General features: G+C 41.8%; 2 protein-coding genes across 4 annotated transcripts in view; both read left to right on the top strand.

Annotated features, from left to right (window-relative positions):
* mcu (mitochondrial calcium uniporter) overlaps nucleotides 1-6,589 on the top strand; it is a 68,731-nt gene extending 62,142 nt beyond the window's left edge. Inside the window, exons 4-9 of the mRNA XM_030748814.1 lie at nucleotides 150-320; nucleotides 623-727; nucleotides 1,022-1,182; nucleotides 1,542-1,745; nucleotides 2,718-2,834; nucleotides 3,042-6,589. Of these exons, the coding sequence (XP_030604674.1) occupies nucleotides 150-320; nucleotides 623-727; nucleotides 1,022-1,182; nucleotides 1,542-1,745; nucleotides 2,718-2,834; nucleotides 3,042-3,122 (839 nt within the window). The 3' untranslated portion in view covers nucleotides 3,123-6,589. The remainder of the gene's footprint in view (nucleotides 1-149; nucleotides 321-622; nucleotides 728-1,021; nucleotides 1,183-1,541; nucleotides 1,746-2,717; nucleotides 2,835-3,041) is intronic.
* Nucleotides 6,590-8,317: 1,728 nt separating this feature from the next.
* On the top strand, nucleotides 8,318-16,465 carry oit3 (oncoprotein induced transcript 3). Of its 3 annotated transcripts, none has more exons than XM_030748810.1 (10): nucleotides 8,318-8,468; nucleotides 10,200-10,574; nucleotides 10,661-10,771; nucleotides 11,495-11,554; nucleotides 11,708-11,830; nucleotides 11,937-12,059; nucleotides 13,922-14,082; nucleotides 14,242-14,654; nucleotides 15,341-15,440; nucleotides 15,587-16,465. In XM_030748810.1, the coding sequence occupies exons 1-10, from the start codon at nucleotides 8,423-8,425 to the stop codon at nucleotides 15,737-15,739; spliced, it is 1,665 nt and encodes a 554-aa protein (XP_030604670.1). In that variant the 5' UTR covers nucleotides 8,318-8,422; the 3' UTR covers nucleotides 15,740-16,465. The 3 variants fall into 3 exon arrangements, with proteins under 3 accessions (XP_030604670.1, XP_030604669.1, XP_030604671.1); XM_030748809.1 differs by having other exon boundaries at nucleotides 8,326-8,677; XM_030748811.1 differs by lacking the exon at nucleotides 11,495-11,554 and having other exon boundaries at nucleotides 8,326-8,677.
* The last annotated feature ends 115 nt before the right edge of the window (nucleotides 16,466-16,580 follow it).

Raw genomic sequence — 16,580 nt, 5'->3', positions numbered from 1 at the left:
ATAATAAACTACTCCTCATTCATGTTTCTTAGCTTTTCAGTAACTTCAGTAACTTAGAGACCGCAGAGAAAAGCTCATTTTACATGCTTCCATGTTCTGCTTTTGTGACATTTGACTCATCCCTGTTTTCTTACTCGTGACCCCTGTAGAGGTGACAGTGGTGTATCAGAAGGGGCTGCCGGTGATCTCAGTCAGTTTGCCGTCCAGACGAGAGCGCTGTCAGTTCACCCTCAAGCCTCTCAGTGACTGCGTGGGAGTTTTTCTGCAACAACTCCAGGCAGAGGACAGAGGCATTGACCGGGTAGCCATCTACTCCATGGGTATGCTCGCAAACACAAGTGTACAAAACTTTACAAGCTTTTCAAGAGTTCTAATATTTTTAATGTTCTGTAGCGTTGCTGCCGAATGCAGCATGAAATTATTTTTCAGCCTCTTACTCTGCTCAGGGGGTTCATTACACAGGAACAGATGGAACTTGAAATCTTACTCTTTTGTGCTTCTGCTTTTAGCTCTTATGTTAATCAGACAGCAACAAGCCTGATTACTAAGAGAGGTGAACAGTGTTTGAAGTGGATAACCATCAGACTTGTCTTATTTCTTCCCCATTTGTCTTTCTCTTCAGATGGGGCGAGGGTCGCCTCCTCCACGGGAATAGACATCTTGCTGCTCGATGATTTCAAGCTCGTTATTAATGACACCACACACCTCGTGCGGCCACCAAGGAGAGGTGAGAACTGACAAAGAAAAGGCAGAGGCTCTGCGATTTGTTGTTAGGCAGAACTCATTCATGCACAGTGTAAAAACACTTGACTGTGGGCGTACTAGGTGTTTGGGGAGTATTTTAGCTGGTGCAGTTATCATAGTGATAAGTGCATTAACCTGATAACAAGAAGCAAGTAATGTTTATGTCTGAATTCTGTCTTAGGATCATCACCAAAAAGAGGAAGCCAAGATTTTATTGCCAGCATGTGCATCATATTTAAATCTGCTTCATTGTTTGCATTTGTGTGTTTAACCTCAGAGTTGTTGCCCCACGAGGAGGCAGAAAGGCTGAATGATGTCAAATTTCTGGTGCAGCAGCTCTATACCACGCTGCGCATCGAGGAGCACCAACTTAGCAAAGAGCGTGAGCTAATCGGACGACTGGAGGACCTGAACTCACAACTCCGCCCCCTAGAGAAGGTCAAACTATCTTAACATGTTTTGCATCATCGAGCCACAAATGACCGAAGGTGTTAACTATCAGACGAGTAATCTTACATTAAAACATATGGAAATGCAATGTTTTGGATATTTTTTCATGGAAGACACGAGAAGCTATGAGTGCCATCAATTATGTAACTAGTAGGATATCAGGCATTATTTCTGTTCAACCATTCAAAATTACTACGTGGTTAATGGATCATAAGTATGACTAAGATGTTATTACTCAGTTGTAACAAGGAGAATTACTGACGTGGTTTTTCATTAGCTTCCTATTAAAAAAACATTTGTGTTCCAACTGTAAACGTATGTCTGGTTTCTGCACGTCTTCTGTGTAGGTGAAGGAGGAGTTGAGTAAGAAGGCAGAACGACGCACCACCTGGGTGCTCTGGGGTGGCATGGCATATATGGCAACCCAGTTTGGCATCTTGGCCAGGCTAACCTGGTGGGAGTACTCCTGGGATATCATGGAGCCGGTCACCTATTTCATTACTTATGGAACTGCAATGGCCATGTATGCCTACTTCGTTCTAACACGTCAGGTAAGACTGAGGGAAATATACAGTAAACGTACACATATTAAAGTTATTAGGCAATGTGAAGTAAACGTTGAGTGTAAATGGACTGGTTTGTATATAGTGCTTTATACAACATACCTCATTCACCCATTCACACCCATTCATATAAGCACCTTTTTTCTACATCTGAGTGCTTTCTATCTAACATTCACACTCTGATGAACACATCGGAGAGCAATTTGGGGTTCAGTATCTTGCCCAAGGGATCAAACCACCGACCTTCTGATTAGTATATGTCCTGCTCTACCCCCTGAGCTTCAGCCACCGCAAGTGTAAAAAGCATCTTCTGTGATGGCTGACTGGGACAAAGTGTAAAGGCCTTAAGGAGGTGCTTGGAAGATGATCCAAGCATCCAAGTTTGGAGATTCCTATTGGTGGAATATCAGGAGAAAAGAGCTTTTAGCTCCATGAAATCTGTTTAACTGTCTGTCACATATGCTGAAACACAATTTCTTTTAATTAACAGTTGTGGACTGTTGACTGACAAAAACGCATCAAAACAGATGGACTTGACCACATGATTTATGAATTTATTCATATCATCATATTAAAAGCCATCCTTCTACCACACTGGTTGTGTTTTTGGCGCATTTGCTGTGCCAAATAACGTGTCTCACTGTAAGGAGATTGTTCTTTTTTTTTAAACATGATGCAAAAATTCTTTTAGGAACCACATAGGAACCACTACAAACGTGAAATTTAATGGATTTTTTTTTAAAACAATTTTTCAAAGGCTGGTGACATTGTTGCCCTTGAAGAATTGTATTCAGCATAAATTACCATTAATTTTTAAGTCCAAGGACATGGAACCAATTTAATGTTGGATTTCTCACTCATGTGATTTGACCCAAGGAGTAGAAATGAGAAGATGGAAGGTTTCTGATAAACTGGGTCCTCTTACACATTGCTCCATCTGCGTGTCTCCATAACCTGCAGGAGTATGTTTATCCCGACGCTAGAGACAGGCAGTATCTGCTGTTCTTCCACAAGGGGGTGAAAAGGACACGCTTCGACATTGAGAAGTACAACAAGCTGAAGGATGATATCGCTGAGGTACAGTTGCTTGGTTGAAAGCTGGATGTTTTGTAATGTAAAACGAGCACTGCAGTCACACTGGGGATTCGCGCATTTTACAGTTCAGCTCTCGGATTTGTAGCTGCAGTGGTTACATGCAGATTCATGCCATCCCCCACATATTACTTTTTTTTTTTTGTATTTTCTCTTCCCTTATCTTCCTCTCTCACTTTCCATCCTCTTCAGGTGGAGTTAGATCTAAAGCGTCTAAGGGACCCGCTCCAGCTCCAGCTCCCGATTCAGCAACTCACCACTGATAAAAATTGATGGGAAGAGTGACCTCCTCCTCTCTCAGCTCCTGAAACCCACCTTTTTTTCTCCTTGTCCCTTCTCTGCTGTCCTACACCCTTCTCCCTCTTCCCCATCTGTTCCCTCAGATTCCTCCCTCCCTGCATCCCTTCCACATAATCCCATCCCTTTCTTCACTGATGGAGTTGCTTTTTTTTCTCCGTTTTTGGGGGGGGGGGGTTCTTTTTATTTTCCCAGCTGAAACCTGCAGCTGGAATTGCAAGTGAAAAACAGGACGGTGAGAACATCAAGAACTGAAAACCTCTCACAGCCGACAGATGTTGAGGATGATGGAAAGGAAGATGATGACCATGGAATTAAACTGGGCACTGTGGATATGCCTCAAGTCTCCAGAGGGACAGCCTGCAGGTAACTCCAGGGGTGAAATGGGAATTACTACACCTGTAGAACACTCCGCGACAGGGAACACGCAGAAGGGCAGCCGTATGTGTGTGTGTTAGCAGGACTTTCAGGCTACCTTGGGACACCGACCCTGGCTACTCTGCGGGTCACCACAGCGGTGCAGTCCTTCTTGTTCTAGCAGCCAAACACACGCCTCCTCTTGGACAGGGCAGGCTGCGAGGACACGTTTACAAGGAAGTTCTGACTGCAGTCACACCATCAGGAAGACCGTAGTTTTTCCTGAGGCTGAATTCTGCTGCCTCTCCCTCTTTGGGCCACGCCTCCTCCAGGTGACGGACAGCTGTCCTTCACAGCGTGAACTTTGTCAGGAGCCCGTCTCCACTCGCAGGATGCAGGAATGAAAACGCCTCATTTCCTCTTCCTGTTTTAATGTCCTGTAGCGGCCCAGCCTGCGCAAGTATGACAGTACTACCGACAACAACATCACTGTGTGTTCTTTTATTCCAAAAAAAAAAAAAAAAAAAAGAAATTAAAAAAAATATTTTGGCACTTTTTATTTTGAAAGCCATAGTATATTTGTTATGGAAAAATATGAATATATATGTATACAATCAAATAAACCAGATGACCAGAGGCTAGTTTTTTCAGTGGGGGGAGGAGCTCTCATGCAAACCTCATTTTTTTTTTTTTTTTTTGCCATCAAATAATTAATTTACATCCTCTGAAGATCTCCTGCCATGATGGAAGCCCTCTAACACTAACACACACTTAGTCGCATATGCACACACAAAGAGCATCACCCTCTATGCATTACATGCGTTAAGTTAACTGTTTTATGTGTTTTCATGGCAAATGTCACCGTATATTTCACAGTAACAGCATTCAGGTGGGATGTAAGGCTCATTTGCATGGCCACCAAATGATGCTGAAGCCAAAAAAAAGGGTGACGTTTGACCTGTAATCATCTGAATTCAACTGATGCTGATGATAAGGTTAAAAGCTTTTGCCAAGCGTTGCCCCAGGCATGTTGATATACTTGATAAATTGGCTAACTTTTCCCAAAAAAAAAAAAAAAAGGAGTTTGTAGTAAATTGCCTCCATTTTCTCATTTTCTCTTATTTTTTTTTTTCGCTTTCCAAATGAAATCAAAGTAAAATCACAAAATAAAAGCTCCATCCAAAAAAAAAAAAAAAAAAGTGTCATGGCATTGAGGTCATAGAGGTGTTGTCATAAATAAAGCCAGAGTTTTCTCCTCCCACTGCTGCTGTAATGCCCCTCCCTCCCTGCTCCCTTGATGGCAAGGCAGGGTAGACTGCATGCTGTGGTATGCCCTCAGTAGAAATCTGTGAATGTGTAGGAGCATTATCGCAATTTTGTACTTAATTGGACGATTTTCCTTTACCACATCTAGCTGAAGTCTCTCTCCTCCTTTTTAAATCAAAGGTTGTAGAAGCCATAAAGTTCTGTTGTCCTCTTTTTTTTTTTTTTTTTTGGTGGGGTGGGGGGATGGTCACAGACTAAACCTTTGCCAGCTTCACATATCATTTTATGTTCAAGGTGAGGATTGGTGGCTTTCTCTTGGCCCCCATTCAACTCTAAAGCTTCTCAAAGCCAGTTATCATCACTTCTGCAGAGGGGATGTACACATGAGATGAGATGAGATGAGATGAGATGACATACCTGCACACAGATTCCAGTTTGAGATCATCTTGTGCCTGTGTGTGAACAGTTAGCGGAGACGCTTGTGTTTAACTACAGATTTTATATTCAAATGCATGATTTTAGGGTCAAATCAAAGCTTAGACATGCAGATCTCAAGACAGGATTTTGGTCTAATGTGTGTGTGTGTGTATGTATACATGTGTGTATGTGTGTGTGTATTATCTCCCAGGGAAACTGTGCCTTTTGGATCATTAATGATTTAAACTGTTTAGACACTGTAGCAGTTTGATGAACAGCAATGAGACCTGATTGGAAACTATAAGAGAAAGCTGATCTCGCTCTCTTTTTTTTTTGGAACCCTCGTGAAGGAGGGTGGAATTTCAGCTTTGCAGTGTGTCTGTGTACACAAATGTTTGTTGAGCCTGCGTGTGTAGCGCGCATGGAGCAAAGTGCACATCACCATATTCATGAGTTCTTTACACCTAATTGCTGCTTGTCAATAGTGCTAAAAATCAATTTGGCCCTCATCCTGCTTTACAGCCGTCATCAGCTTTAAATTCGTTTGTCCTGAACACACACACACACACACACCCTGACACACACATACAGAGAGAAAACGGTGTTTCCTTGGAGATGTTCTGTGGAAGGTGAGAGTCCTCCCCTCTGCTGTTTCTACACAACACCTCCCTCCATCACCACCACCTTTTTTTTTTCATGCCATCCACCGTTTATTGCCTTTTTTCTTTTCTTTTTTTTTTTTTTTTAAACAAATATATCAAATATAGGGAAACTTTATTCTAAAGAGGGTGTTGCATGTTTACATGGGGAAAATATGTAAAAATAAAAAAGATGATTTATCAAAATAACTGCAAAGATCATTTAAGAACGTTGTTTGTAGAGATTCCTAGTTATACAGGGCAGTGGACAGAGGGTTGCGTCTTTAGAATCTGCCCTGCCAAATCTGATTTAAATCCCAGCCAACCAAATGCTCAAAGAACCATCTTCACCATGTTTACTCCTTAAATCCCCTCCCTTAGCTCCCCAATAAATGAAAAAACACCTATAAAAGAAGCTTTATGACCTCTTGTCTTGGATTCGAGACCAAAGGAGAAGAGGCAGGTGCGTTCTCTTAGCTTATTGGGGGCTACCTCCGATTCTTATCCCTCCTGTTTTTCTTTTTCATCAACCCCCGGCCCTTTTTTTTCTCCAAAGTCACATTATTACAATATGTTTTGAATGTGTGTTAAGTTTTGATTTTTTTTGTGTGCACTTACAATAAGACTATTTTAAAATGCCCAAAGAGTGAAGCAGAGTATTGGATTGAAATGATTTCGAACTTCATTCTGACCTCTTCTTTACTTTTTCTTGTTTTCTGTTGACATGATGCTGTAATGTTGGCAAAAAAAAAAAAAAAAAGGAAAGAAAATGTAAAATCCTGTACCATTTATGAAATATGTATAAAAGAGAAATGTAATTCAATTATCAATAAAATCCTTATCCAGTTTTTGGAACCAGTGGTCCAGTTCAAATTTGTGATTAATGTGTCACACTGCAGATATTTATGAGGGGCTTTTCAAGGTCTCGATGGCATCCTCAGACTCTCCTTGGCCTTCGGTCCTTCCTGTACAGGACATCCTATGAGATAGACCTGTGAATCAACACATTCTGGTTCAGTTAAAAAAAGAAAAGGCTGAGATTTTTCAATCTTGTTTTGATCATTAGAGCAGAAAGGGAATATTTTCCCTTGAATAGCCTGAGAAAAGCCAGCAGCCATATTAGTGTGGTTACACTTGGGTACAGTATTGCTTTAAGCTAAATGCTAATGACAGCAGACCAACAGTGACTCACAGTGACTTATGTTTCATAGACAAATTTACCGTATTTAGTTTAGTTGATGACATTTAACATATAAACTGTTCGTTCACAAACAAAATAGTTTTGCTAACAAGTTGACTAAAAATTTTCCTCCTTATGAATCATTAGTTGTCCTTCACGACATTTCTGTTCAGTATCTAGCTGTTCATTTAATTCAAATCCAATAAGCCAGCCTCAGCTAAAGGATAAAAAAAAAAAAATGTGATTTTAGTATCAGGGAACTGTAGCAATGACTGTACAGCAGGCTGGATAATCCATCCCACTTGTTTTAAAGCACATCTGTCAGTGAGAATTGTAGTGCCCGACACAGCGTTTGAATTCAAACACCCCATCAGGCAAGAGTGATGTTTGGATCCCGCCGTGCAGTTTTAATACAGATAACAAGATTTGGACTCTATCCTAGCTGTCGCAGGGCAGAACCTGGACAGCCTGGCAATCTGTTACTAACACGCAGAGACAGACAACCATTCACACTCACACCGGAAAGAAAACATGGGGAGGACATGCAAACTCCACACAAAAAGGCCCCAGCTTCAATTTGAACCCAGGACCTTCTTGCTGTGAGGCAACAGTGGTAATCACAGCACCATCATGCCACCGTTTTTCACTCCATAATATTGCAAATCTCTCTTAATAAGATCATGACTCAGTTATCTACCTAGATAACCCTGAAAATTGTGAGTGTAAAGTAAATTGTGCTCTCAAAATCTAACCTTTAAATGGGAAAATTAAGAAAGTTGCATAAAGGAGATAATAAGGGATTATAACACATGAACAACATGTAATTTATGACTTTTCTGCATAGTTATGCAGTTGTAAAATAAAGTGCTGATTTGGTCCACTTGTTTCCCAGAGACTTGCAGACCGTGGGGGGGGGTGTAACAGCGTTGTACTTACAGAAGTAATCGCAAGTGTTCTGACTCATTTCTTCTAACCACCTCATGGATTAATGTCTCCATTGAGTTAACAACATAATGAGACACAAACTGAAAGGCTCAGGTTAGTTTGTGCAGGTTCAAAATGAAAAGGGCAAAGCTACAGATATTTTTTTGGCCTCCACTGGTGGTCTGGACAAATTATGAGCACATCTTCACTCTGCTGGCTCGGTTTGTCCTCACAGAGGATCTCACTGCAATAAATTTTGAGGGTGCAAACCCTGCTGTCACCTTGAAGGGAAAGATGCTTCACTAAGCAGATTAATCAGATCGGTTTAACGCTCCTCGAGATTAGATCATCACTTGTATTTCCATAAGCTTTAAATCAGGAAGGAGGAGAAAGAAAAGACAGACACGTGTTAAGCTACAGTCAGAAAACATGTGTTGACTAGTTTAAGGGCGTGTGTGATGTAAAAATACTTCTCTGATGGAAACAATGGGAGGATGGTCCTGTTACTAGATTTGTGGAGTAGAAGGTCAGGGGTTCAAGGTGAGAGAAGGACGTGACAATGTGACACAGATAAGAGGTGCCTGTTAAAAACAGAGTTCCTCAAAAGATGAACCAGAAGGGCTGACACATACACATACACACTCAGACCTGAGTTTGGATTATCTTCTAACCAACAGCGAGAAAGTAGAGCATGATATTTTTGGTAATTGCCAGTCTGGTGCTGGAGGTTCTTGCAGATGCAGGTGTAGGTGAGTACAATACAGCAAAATAAATAAATAACACAGTGATGAACAGCAATGTGAGTGCTTAATGGTCAGATTTTAATGGTTGCCAACAGCATTGTTTTAATCTTAGTTCTTATATGAATCTTAAAATAGGCCAAATGAATGTACTTTTGGGGACTATTTTCAGCTGTGGATTTATACACATTTAATGCTCTGGTGACTTTTTAAGCAGAGTAGCAGTGCATGTGGACTGAGCCAAGATAATCTGCACTCCCCATGTTCGAGGTGATGAAGAAACGTGTCACTCGGTGCAAATGTGTGGCTCACTGATGTGTTTGTAATTGTTATTGGCCAACAAAGCACAGAGCAATAAAAAATGTCAGGCTGCGGCCACACAAGAAGTTGTTAAAGTGATCAGGTCATTGTTGTTTTTGTCCATCGGCTATCATAAGCCAGTGGACCAAAAAGCATGGCATAAATTCTCACTAGCTACAACCTTTAACAAAAAAAAAAAATGTATCATGAAAACGTTTTGGTGCTGTTGTTCTTCATTTTCATTTGTACAGACAAGATCAGGTCAGACATGGCTCCATGTTCCCCCCAATAGCCTTATTAAGTTATTCAAGCCCCATCTGAAAGATTTAATGCTCCCATTAGCATACATCCACATGAGTCAGCTATGTCCTCTGCCCCTTCTGTGCTGCTGGAGCCGGAGCACATTTGGTCAGCCGTACATCTCCCAGAAATGGCCGTTAATGCTGTCAGAAGACTCGGACTGTGGATTGATCTGTCTGCTTTTACTGGGGCAGCGCAGTGGCCAGATATACTGTCCATTAGTTGGCAGAGGGAAAAATAATGTGTTTGGTTCATAGTCACAAAATTTGAAAAATCATACACAAGCAACACAGTCTGTACTGGATGTTTCTTAACTTCTGGAAGCAGATTTTTAAGAAAAGGCACAGTTATTGTCGCTTCAAGCCTCTGGTCAACTTCAGCCTCTGTTAGATGTCACACACAAAGCACTTCCATAAGCCCACTAGTTACCTCTGGCTGTTTATTCAGCCCTGCTGATAACACTTTCTTTTATTCACGCTGTCCCCTTTTGTTTTATGTCTGCGCCTTAATTACACTGTTAAAAAGGGCATGAAGAAGGGAAAGACTATTGATTGTTTTGCTACAGTTTATTTATTCTGTACGTTCAGTTGTTCTCCTGATTCTGCTGGCAGTGGTAAAAATAGTCACCACAGACCTCACTGGCCAAAGAGGCCTTTAAGGACAGCTTGTTGGCTTTTAGTTCAATTATGGTGTTTCCATCAATCTGGCTGATTCAAAGGTTTCGTAGTAACAAATGGTCAAGTGGCCAAAGTATATAAATGGTGTTAATTTGAATTAAAATCTACAATAAAGGGTTCACAACTATTCTTTCTGGTCCTATATATTCCAAACTTCTTCTACCTTGATTCATCATCCCAATTATAAAAAGGAATTTATCCTTTCCCTTCATGTGCAACTCAGTATCTTCTCCCTTCCCACCACCCTGCCACAGTCCTGGACCCCTGCTCTGCATACATCAGCTTGAATGAACCATGGAGGAACACAGACTACCACGTCAACCAATCATCCGGCATGCCCCTATGCGACAGCCACGTCTCCGGTGAATGGTATCGCTTCACCGGCATGGCCGGGGATGCCATGCCCACCTTCTGCATCTCTGAGAATCACTGTGGCACACACGCCCCCATTTGGCTCAATGGCAGCCACCCCCAGCTCCACGAAGGCATCATCACCCTGCCTGTGTGTGCCAGCTTCAACAACAACTGCTGCCAGTGGAACGCCAGCATAGATGTGAAGGCCTGTTCTGGAGGATACTTTGTATACCGTCTGCCAAGGCCCTCAGTCTGCTTCCATGTGTACTGTGGCTGTGAGTGAGCATGTCAGATATGACATTTGTTGTTTTATGAGATGTTTTTCAGGTGCCTGACTTTGCTGTTTTTGTGTGGTGCACAGATTTCTATGATCTCTGTGATGACGTCGACTGCACAGGTCCCAGATGTCCACAGTCTGACTGCCGCTGCGCCCCTGGGACTGTCCTGGGACCAGACGGACAAACGTGCCTGGGTGAGACATGCAGAGGGAGAGGAGGAGAGGGCGCAGATAAGTTGTGCAACAGACAGACATAAGCGAGGGAACATGGAAGCCAAATAGGCTGGAAATGGTTCGTGGAAAACAAGAAGAAAAATCAGTCCAGCTGGATTTGCAGTATATTCCCCAACTGTCTTACAACATTTTCTAGTTAAGCTGTTCCTCTGTTGTTCCACATTTAGAGCACATACTTGACTTCATGTTATCCATCCATCCATCCATCCATCCATCCATCCATCCATCCATCCATTCATCCATCCTCTTCTGCTTATCCTTTTCAGGGTTTGGGGGGGGCTTATGTTACTTTAAACAACAAAACTTGATGAAAAAAGCAGCAACAATGATATTAAAATATTAAAAAACAGTGGTTTATGGTTTCAAATTTACTCAAGATGTGTGTGTGTGTGTGTGTGTGTGTGTGTGTGTGTGTGTGTGTGTGTGTGTGTGTGTGTGTGTGTGTGTGTGTGTGTGTGTGTGTGGTATGCTGGTGCTTAATGATGGGTGGCAGGTATGCTAGGGGAACCTAGCCAGTCTGAATTTTACCATCATCTCATTCTCATTATTCACCCATCAACCAAATCTGCCGGTCCTTACCTCAGAAATTACTTTCTCATTTCTTCATTCTCGCTCAGTCTTTCTTTACTCTTGCATTCTCACTTTTGCCCCCCCAATATTTCATCATCACTATTTCTTTACCAGCCGTCTCAGGTTTAAAGTCCTCTGAAGTTGATTTATCATTCCTAAGTGGATGGCCTCAAGGTGATACGCTCTACCCATCTGTTACTCAGTCATTTAAAACAAGGCTCATCTGATATTAATATCTGAACCAATGTGGTGTGTGTGTGTGTGTGTGTGTGTGTGTGTGTGTGTGTGTGTGTGTGTGTGTGTGTGTGTGTGTGTCCATCCGCACAGATGTGAATGAATGCAGTCAGGGCAACGGTGGTTGTGCAGAAGTGTGTGTGAACACGAAAGGCTCCTGGCGCTGTGAATGCGGACGAGGGCGTGTGCTGGACGAGGATGGACGTAACTGTAGAGGTACATGCGTGGGCTTTTACTTATGTTTTGGACGGAGATAAGTAAACTGGACACACACACACACACACACAAAGCTCTGAATACTTTCCTGTTTTCTGTGTTGAAGAGATAGCAGGCTGTCATGTTAACAATGGAGGCTGCAGTCATGTCTGCTCCGCTCTGCCGGGCTCCTATCAATGCCACTGTCCCCGGGGGCTGGAGCTGGGAGAGGACAAACGCACGTGTCAAGGTTTGTATGTGAGCGAGAAAAAGATAGATATTGGGGATAGATAATCAATCAGGCAGAAAGGGAAGCTGATGTGCAGATACAAGTTTGCATTTATCTCACCTGATTTTTCAGTAGAGATATGACATAAATATCTGAGGGATATCTTTATCATCACCGTGTGGGGTTACTGTTGGACAGGAGGATCCATAATCATATTTGCAGTGACAACAATACTGAACTTTACTAGAGAGCTCTGTTTGAAAATCAAGAAACACTGGATTGAAAACAGGCTTTCTGCTCATGTATCTTTTCTTTTTGTCTTTTTTGAAAAACACTCCAAAGAAAATATTTTTTTATTAAGACTTATTGTGAGGTTAAGTTTCTGATTGACAGTTTACTAGATAATATATTAAGAAATAATAATAATAATAATAAGTTACAGGCTGTGTCACACAGTGCACATTTTCTTTTAAAACAGAAAGCAAAAATATTCCCCTGTCAACAGTTTTTATCATTATTGTTGATTAATTTCTCAATGAATTTCTCAAGCAAAACAATAAAACCAAGCTCAAAGATCATTATTTAAATCTCTTTATCAACAGTTTGCAAAAACATAAAAATAATGATGCTGATATTTATAGTGTGGAAGTTGGAGCCAGCAAATATTTGTTTATGGAATTATGAAGCAGTCCTCAAATTAGTGAATAATTTTTTTCCCCTCATGCAAAACAAAAAAAAAAAAACAAGGCAGCACGTGAGAAGCTCAAGTTGATGAATGCTCAGAAATTTCCAATCAGAAAGTGACAAACCAATATGCACTGCATGCCCGATGATCACAGTATAACACAAAACCAGTTAAACTTCAGAGATATCAATTTGTCCAGTTACGAATCGGTTTCACCTGCTTTGGTGCAAATGAAAGGGACAACTGGAGAGGCAACAACAAGACTGATTTTTGATGGTGTCGTTGCCACTACTGGTAGCATGAGATGGTACTTTGGGGGCACCTACTAATTGATCCCTGCCTCCTCTAGTTGCCCCGATGCATCCACTTGAGTGTGAGTGTGTGAATGTTACGTTAAAAGCACTTACAGTATGCATAGAAAAATTATGAGTGTGTGTGAATGGGCGAATGAGGCTTGTAATAAGAAAGCACTTTGAGTGTTCAAATAGAGTAAAAAAGTATATAATTACCAGTCCATTTACCATTTCAGGCTGCGCAGGTAGTCGAGCTCCTCGAGGAGCTGTTGTGTGCTGTTGTGTTGTGTGCTGCGCAGTCTCAAGGGTGTGGAGGAGATACCAGGAGATTACCCAGGAGAGCTGGGCAGTTGGACCGGTATCTGCTCCTTTGAGCACTTCCAGACTCCTCCAGTAGGATACTCATGTGCATGTTTCTACCAAAGCAGTCAGAGATTTACACCAAAGTAACTGATATCCCTGAAGTTTATCTGACCTTCTATTATAATCTGTTATGATCAAATGTTAATTTTTAACTGTAGTATCGCTGGGAGTCGGCAAAGTCAGAAATGTTTTAAAAGTTACACCTAGTCGGGTCGTAAGAGGCAGTACTCACAAACATGTATGTAAATATTCCTTTAAATATGTGTTAAAGGCTCAGAGAAATTGTCCTAATTGAACAGGATCTGTTTGACAGATCTCAGACAGATCTTCACTGTCACGTTTGCTTTTACTGGTTTCTGTCATTACGTCTCGCCACAGGGCAGCATACTGTGTGATGCAGCATTTGTTTTCATGTAATAATCACACCACAACTGTGAGATCATTTTAAGTTGTTTTTGTTGTTGTATCCATGCAGTAGTTCATGATTTCTGTTTTCTAGTGTTATAAAGAATGTGTCATATCTTTGACTTCCCTCCCTGCAGTTCCAGTCCAGTGTGATTCCAGCTCTATTACAGTATCAGTTCCTAAGGACCTTGTAGGAGGACTGGAGCTCTTTCTCTCCAACTCGTCTTGTCGAGGTGTCTCCAATGGCACACACATCAACCTCAACTTCAGCCTAAAGACATGTGGCACAGTAGTTGAGGTCAGCGGCACTGGGGTGAAATTTCTTTGATAGAATGTGCCCTGGGTTAAATACGTAAGGCTAAGGCTCGGAAAAATGAGCAGTGCACTTTAATGTGGGTAGTTCGAGGTTGTCACTAACTGAAAAACCCATTAACGTAATGTAAATGTTCACTCCCAGGTGACAGCTAACAAGATTGTAGGGACCAACCTGGTGACGGGTCTCCCCAGGAGCAGCCCAGGAAGCAGCGGGGACTTAATAGTTCGAACCGGCAAATTAGTGCTCCCAGTTACCTGTGAGTTCCCCAGGGAATACCATATTACGGATGGATATCAGGCAAGCCAGCGCAGCTCAGCCCTAGAGCTGGAGGGCCACAGTGAGGGAGTCTTCACTTTTTCCCTGGAGCTCTTTAAGGACGCTCAGTTCTCAGAACCCTACCGCACCCCACCCCAGCTCCGCCTGCACGACTCCCTGTTCTTTGGGGTTGAGCCTAAGGAGAGAGTGGAGGGCCTCTCTTCTCTGGTGGAGAACTGCTTTGCTACACCAGGGCCCAAAGCTGATCAGGCCCTGAAGTACTATCTCATCAGAGACGGGTGAGTGGAGGTTTTATGTAATAGTCTTAGTGTCACATCCTCTGCGACACATTGTACTAAACAGCTTTTTTAATCTATGTAAGAACTAGAAGATGGCACTATTGATATGCATTATATGCACTATAGTATGCATTATTTTCTTCAATAAACTGGTGTCTTTGTAACTCAACCAACCATTTAAAATGTGGTGCTCACACGCATACACACAACTGAGATTCCTGTCTTGTTATAATATTGTCTTGTTAATACTACAAGTGCATTTAGTTCTAGTTATTATACTAAATGTCAACAGTATCAGACACTGCTGTGTTTTATAAAGGTCTCGGCAACAGCTGCTTGATAGTTGTAGAATTGGAAATCACTCTTTTGATTGAAAAAGTGCCACTCTGTCTTGTATTCTGACTAATTTAGAAAGAAAACATATTTTTGGGTAGGAAAATAGAAACAGATTTTTTATGTATGAAGCGCTCAGTTTCTTCAGTGAACACAGCGACTTTCCCTCTGAAGAAACAAACATATCAGCACTAAATCTATATTCATGTTTGCCAACAAATACAGCAGTGTTTCAGGACCTTGAGGCAACTAACCTCTTGATAAAGTGCCTTGTTAGAAATACTTATGGATCACTGTTTACTGCATTAAGATGCGTCCGTGACTCTATTTTCTTTATTTGGCTTCATACGCAGATGCATTTCTGATGAAACAATGACACAGTACTCATCAAAGGACCAGCTCTCTAAGCACTACCAGGTCCCCGTCTTCAAGTTCATTGGCAAGGACAACCGAGTGAGTAAAAGGAGCATGCTGGGAGCCAGCTGGCGAATGTGTGTGGGCTTGTGTCTGTGTAGCGCTATACTGCAAAGACTGTATTAATAGACCGTGTGAATTAGCAGTATCCTTTCTCAAAAAAAGCTTGCCTCCTCTGTTTACAGCAAGTGTTCCTGCACTGCCAGGTGCTAGTATGCCGGGCAGGAGACTCCCGCTGTGCGCAGCGTTGTCGGGGACGTGTCCGACGGGAGGTTCAGACGGATGAACCTCAGGAGCAGCATGCGCTGAGTGCAGGCCCCATCATTATCCTGCCTTAATCAAATATATTACTATCAACAGAAACATCAACAAAAAAGCCACAAGGTCATACCATCAGCACAGTTGCATTTGGATTAAAGTGAACAAATTATGGTTTTCCTTATTTTCTGTCATACATGTACTGTTAGAGTGGTGCTTTTTCACATTAAACACAGTTAAAGTTTCAGATAAGGTCAGCATGGCAGTGTTTCTGCAAGTAATCCCTATGAGCCAAAAGCTCAGACCTTAGACTGCTCTAAACACTTGGTTTCAGACTTTTTTATACTCTTGGAATTTGTATGATGTCAAAGAGAGGGAATATCCTTAATACGGTTGCCTCAAGCACACAGCTCAGGCTGTGAGAAAACCCCACCCACCACCCTTTTACACCTGTTTGTGAAGAGAAGCCAATCAGAAGAAGGATGGCTTAAAGGGAGAGGAACTAAAACGGCTTGAGCTGAGGGGATTCACTGAGGCCAATTATAAGATGAATAGGGATAATTTTGAGCATGTTAATGCAAAGCTGCTTTTATAGAGCATGATAAAACCCCTTTAAAGAGGAAACAACCAGGATCTGGTGTTCCAGACGCTAAGTAAATGTAGACAAAGACAAAAAGAAATCAACTTCATGGTCCCACATATATACACAAGCTGTATAGTAGATGTACAATATGCATACTCCTCTTTTTCCTCCTTCCACTCTTATTTATTATTTATATTGCTGTCTGTTGGCCTTGCAGCACATTTTAATGACATTAAAGTGAATGACATTTCGTTTAGAAAGCGGGAAAAGGGGCCACGCATCATTTATAACAACTACAACATGAGGGATGTTTTTCTGGGTCACACTTTCAGGCATTT

This window comes from Archocentrus centrarchus, chromosome 15 (genome assembly GCF_007364275.1).
Source record: "Archocentrus centrarchus isolate MPI-CPG fArcCen1 chromosome 15, fArcCen1, whole genome shotgun sequence".
Taxonomy (NCBI): domain Eukaryota; kingdom Metazoa; phylum Chordata; class Actinopteri; order Cichliformes; family Cichlidae; genus Archocentrus; species Archocentrus centrarchus.
The sequence above is the reverse complement of the archived record's forward strand: the minus strand, read 5'-3'. Positions and strand labels throughout refer to the sequence as shown.

Coding starts and splice junctions, on each gene's coding strand:
- oit3 (XM_030748809.1), top strand. CDS start 8,620: ATGATATTTTTGGTAATTGCCAGTCTGGTGCTGGAGGTTCTTGCAGAT. Junction 11,555..11,707: donor CCTAAGTGGATGGCCTCAAG/GTGATACGCTCT, acceptor CCATCCGCACAG/ATGTGAATGAATGCAGTCAG. Junction 14,655..15,340: donor TACTATCTCATCAGAGACGG/GTGAGTGGAGGT, acceptor CTTCATACGCAG/ATGCATTTCTGATGAAACAA.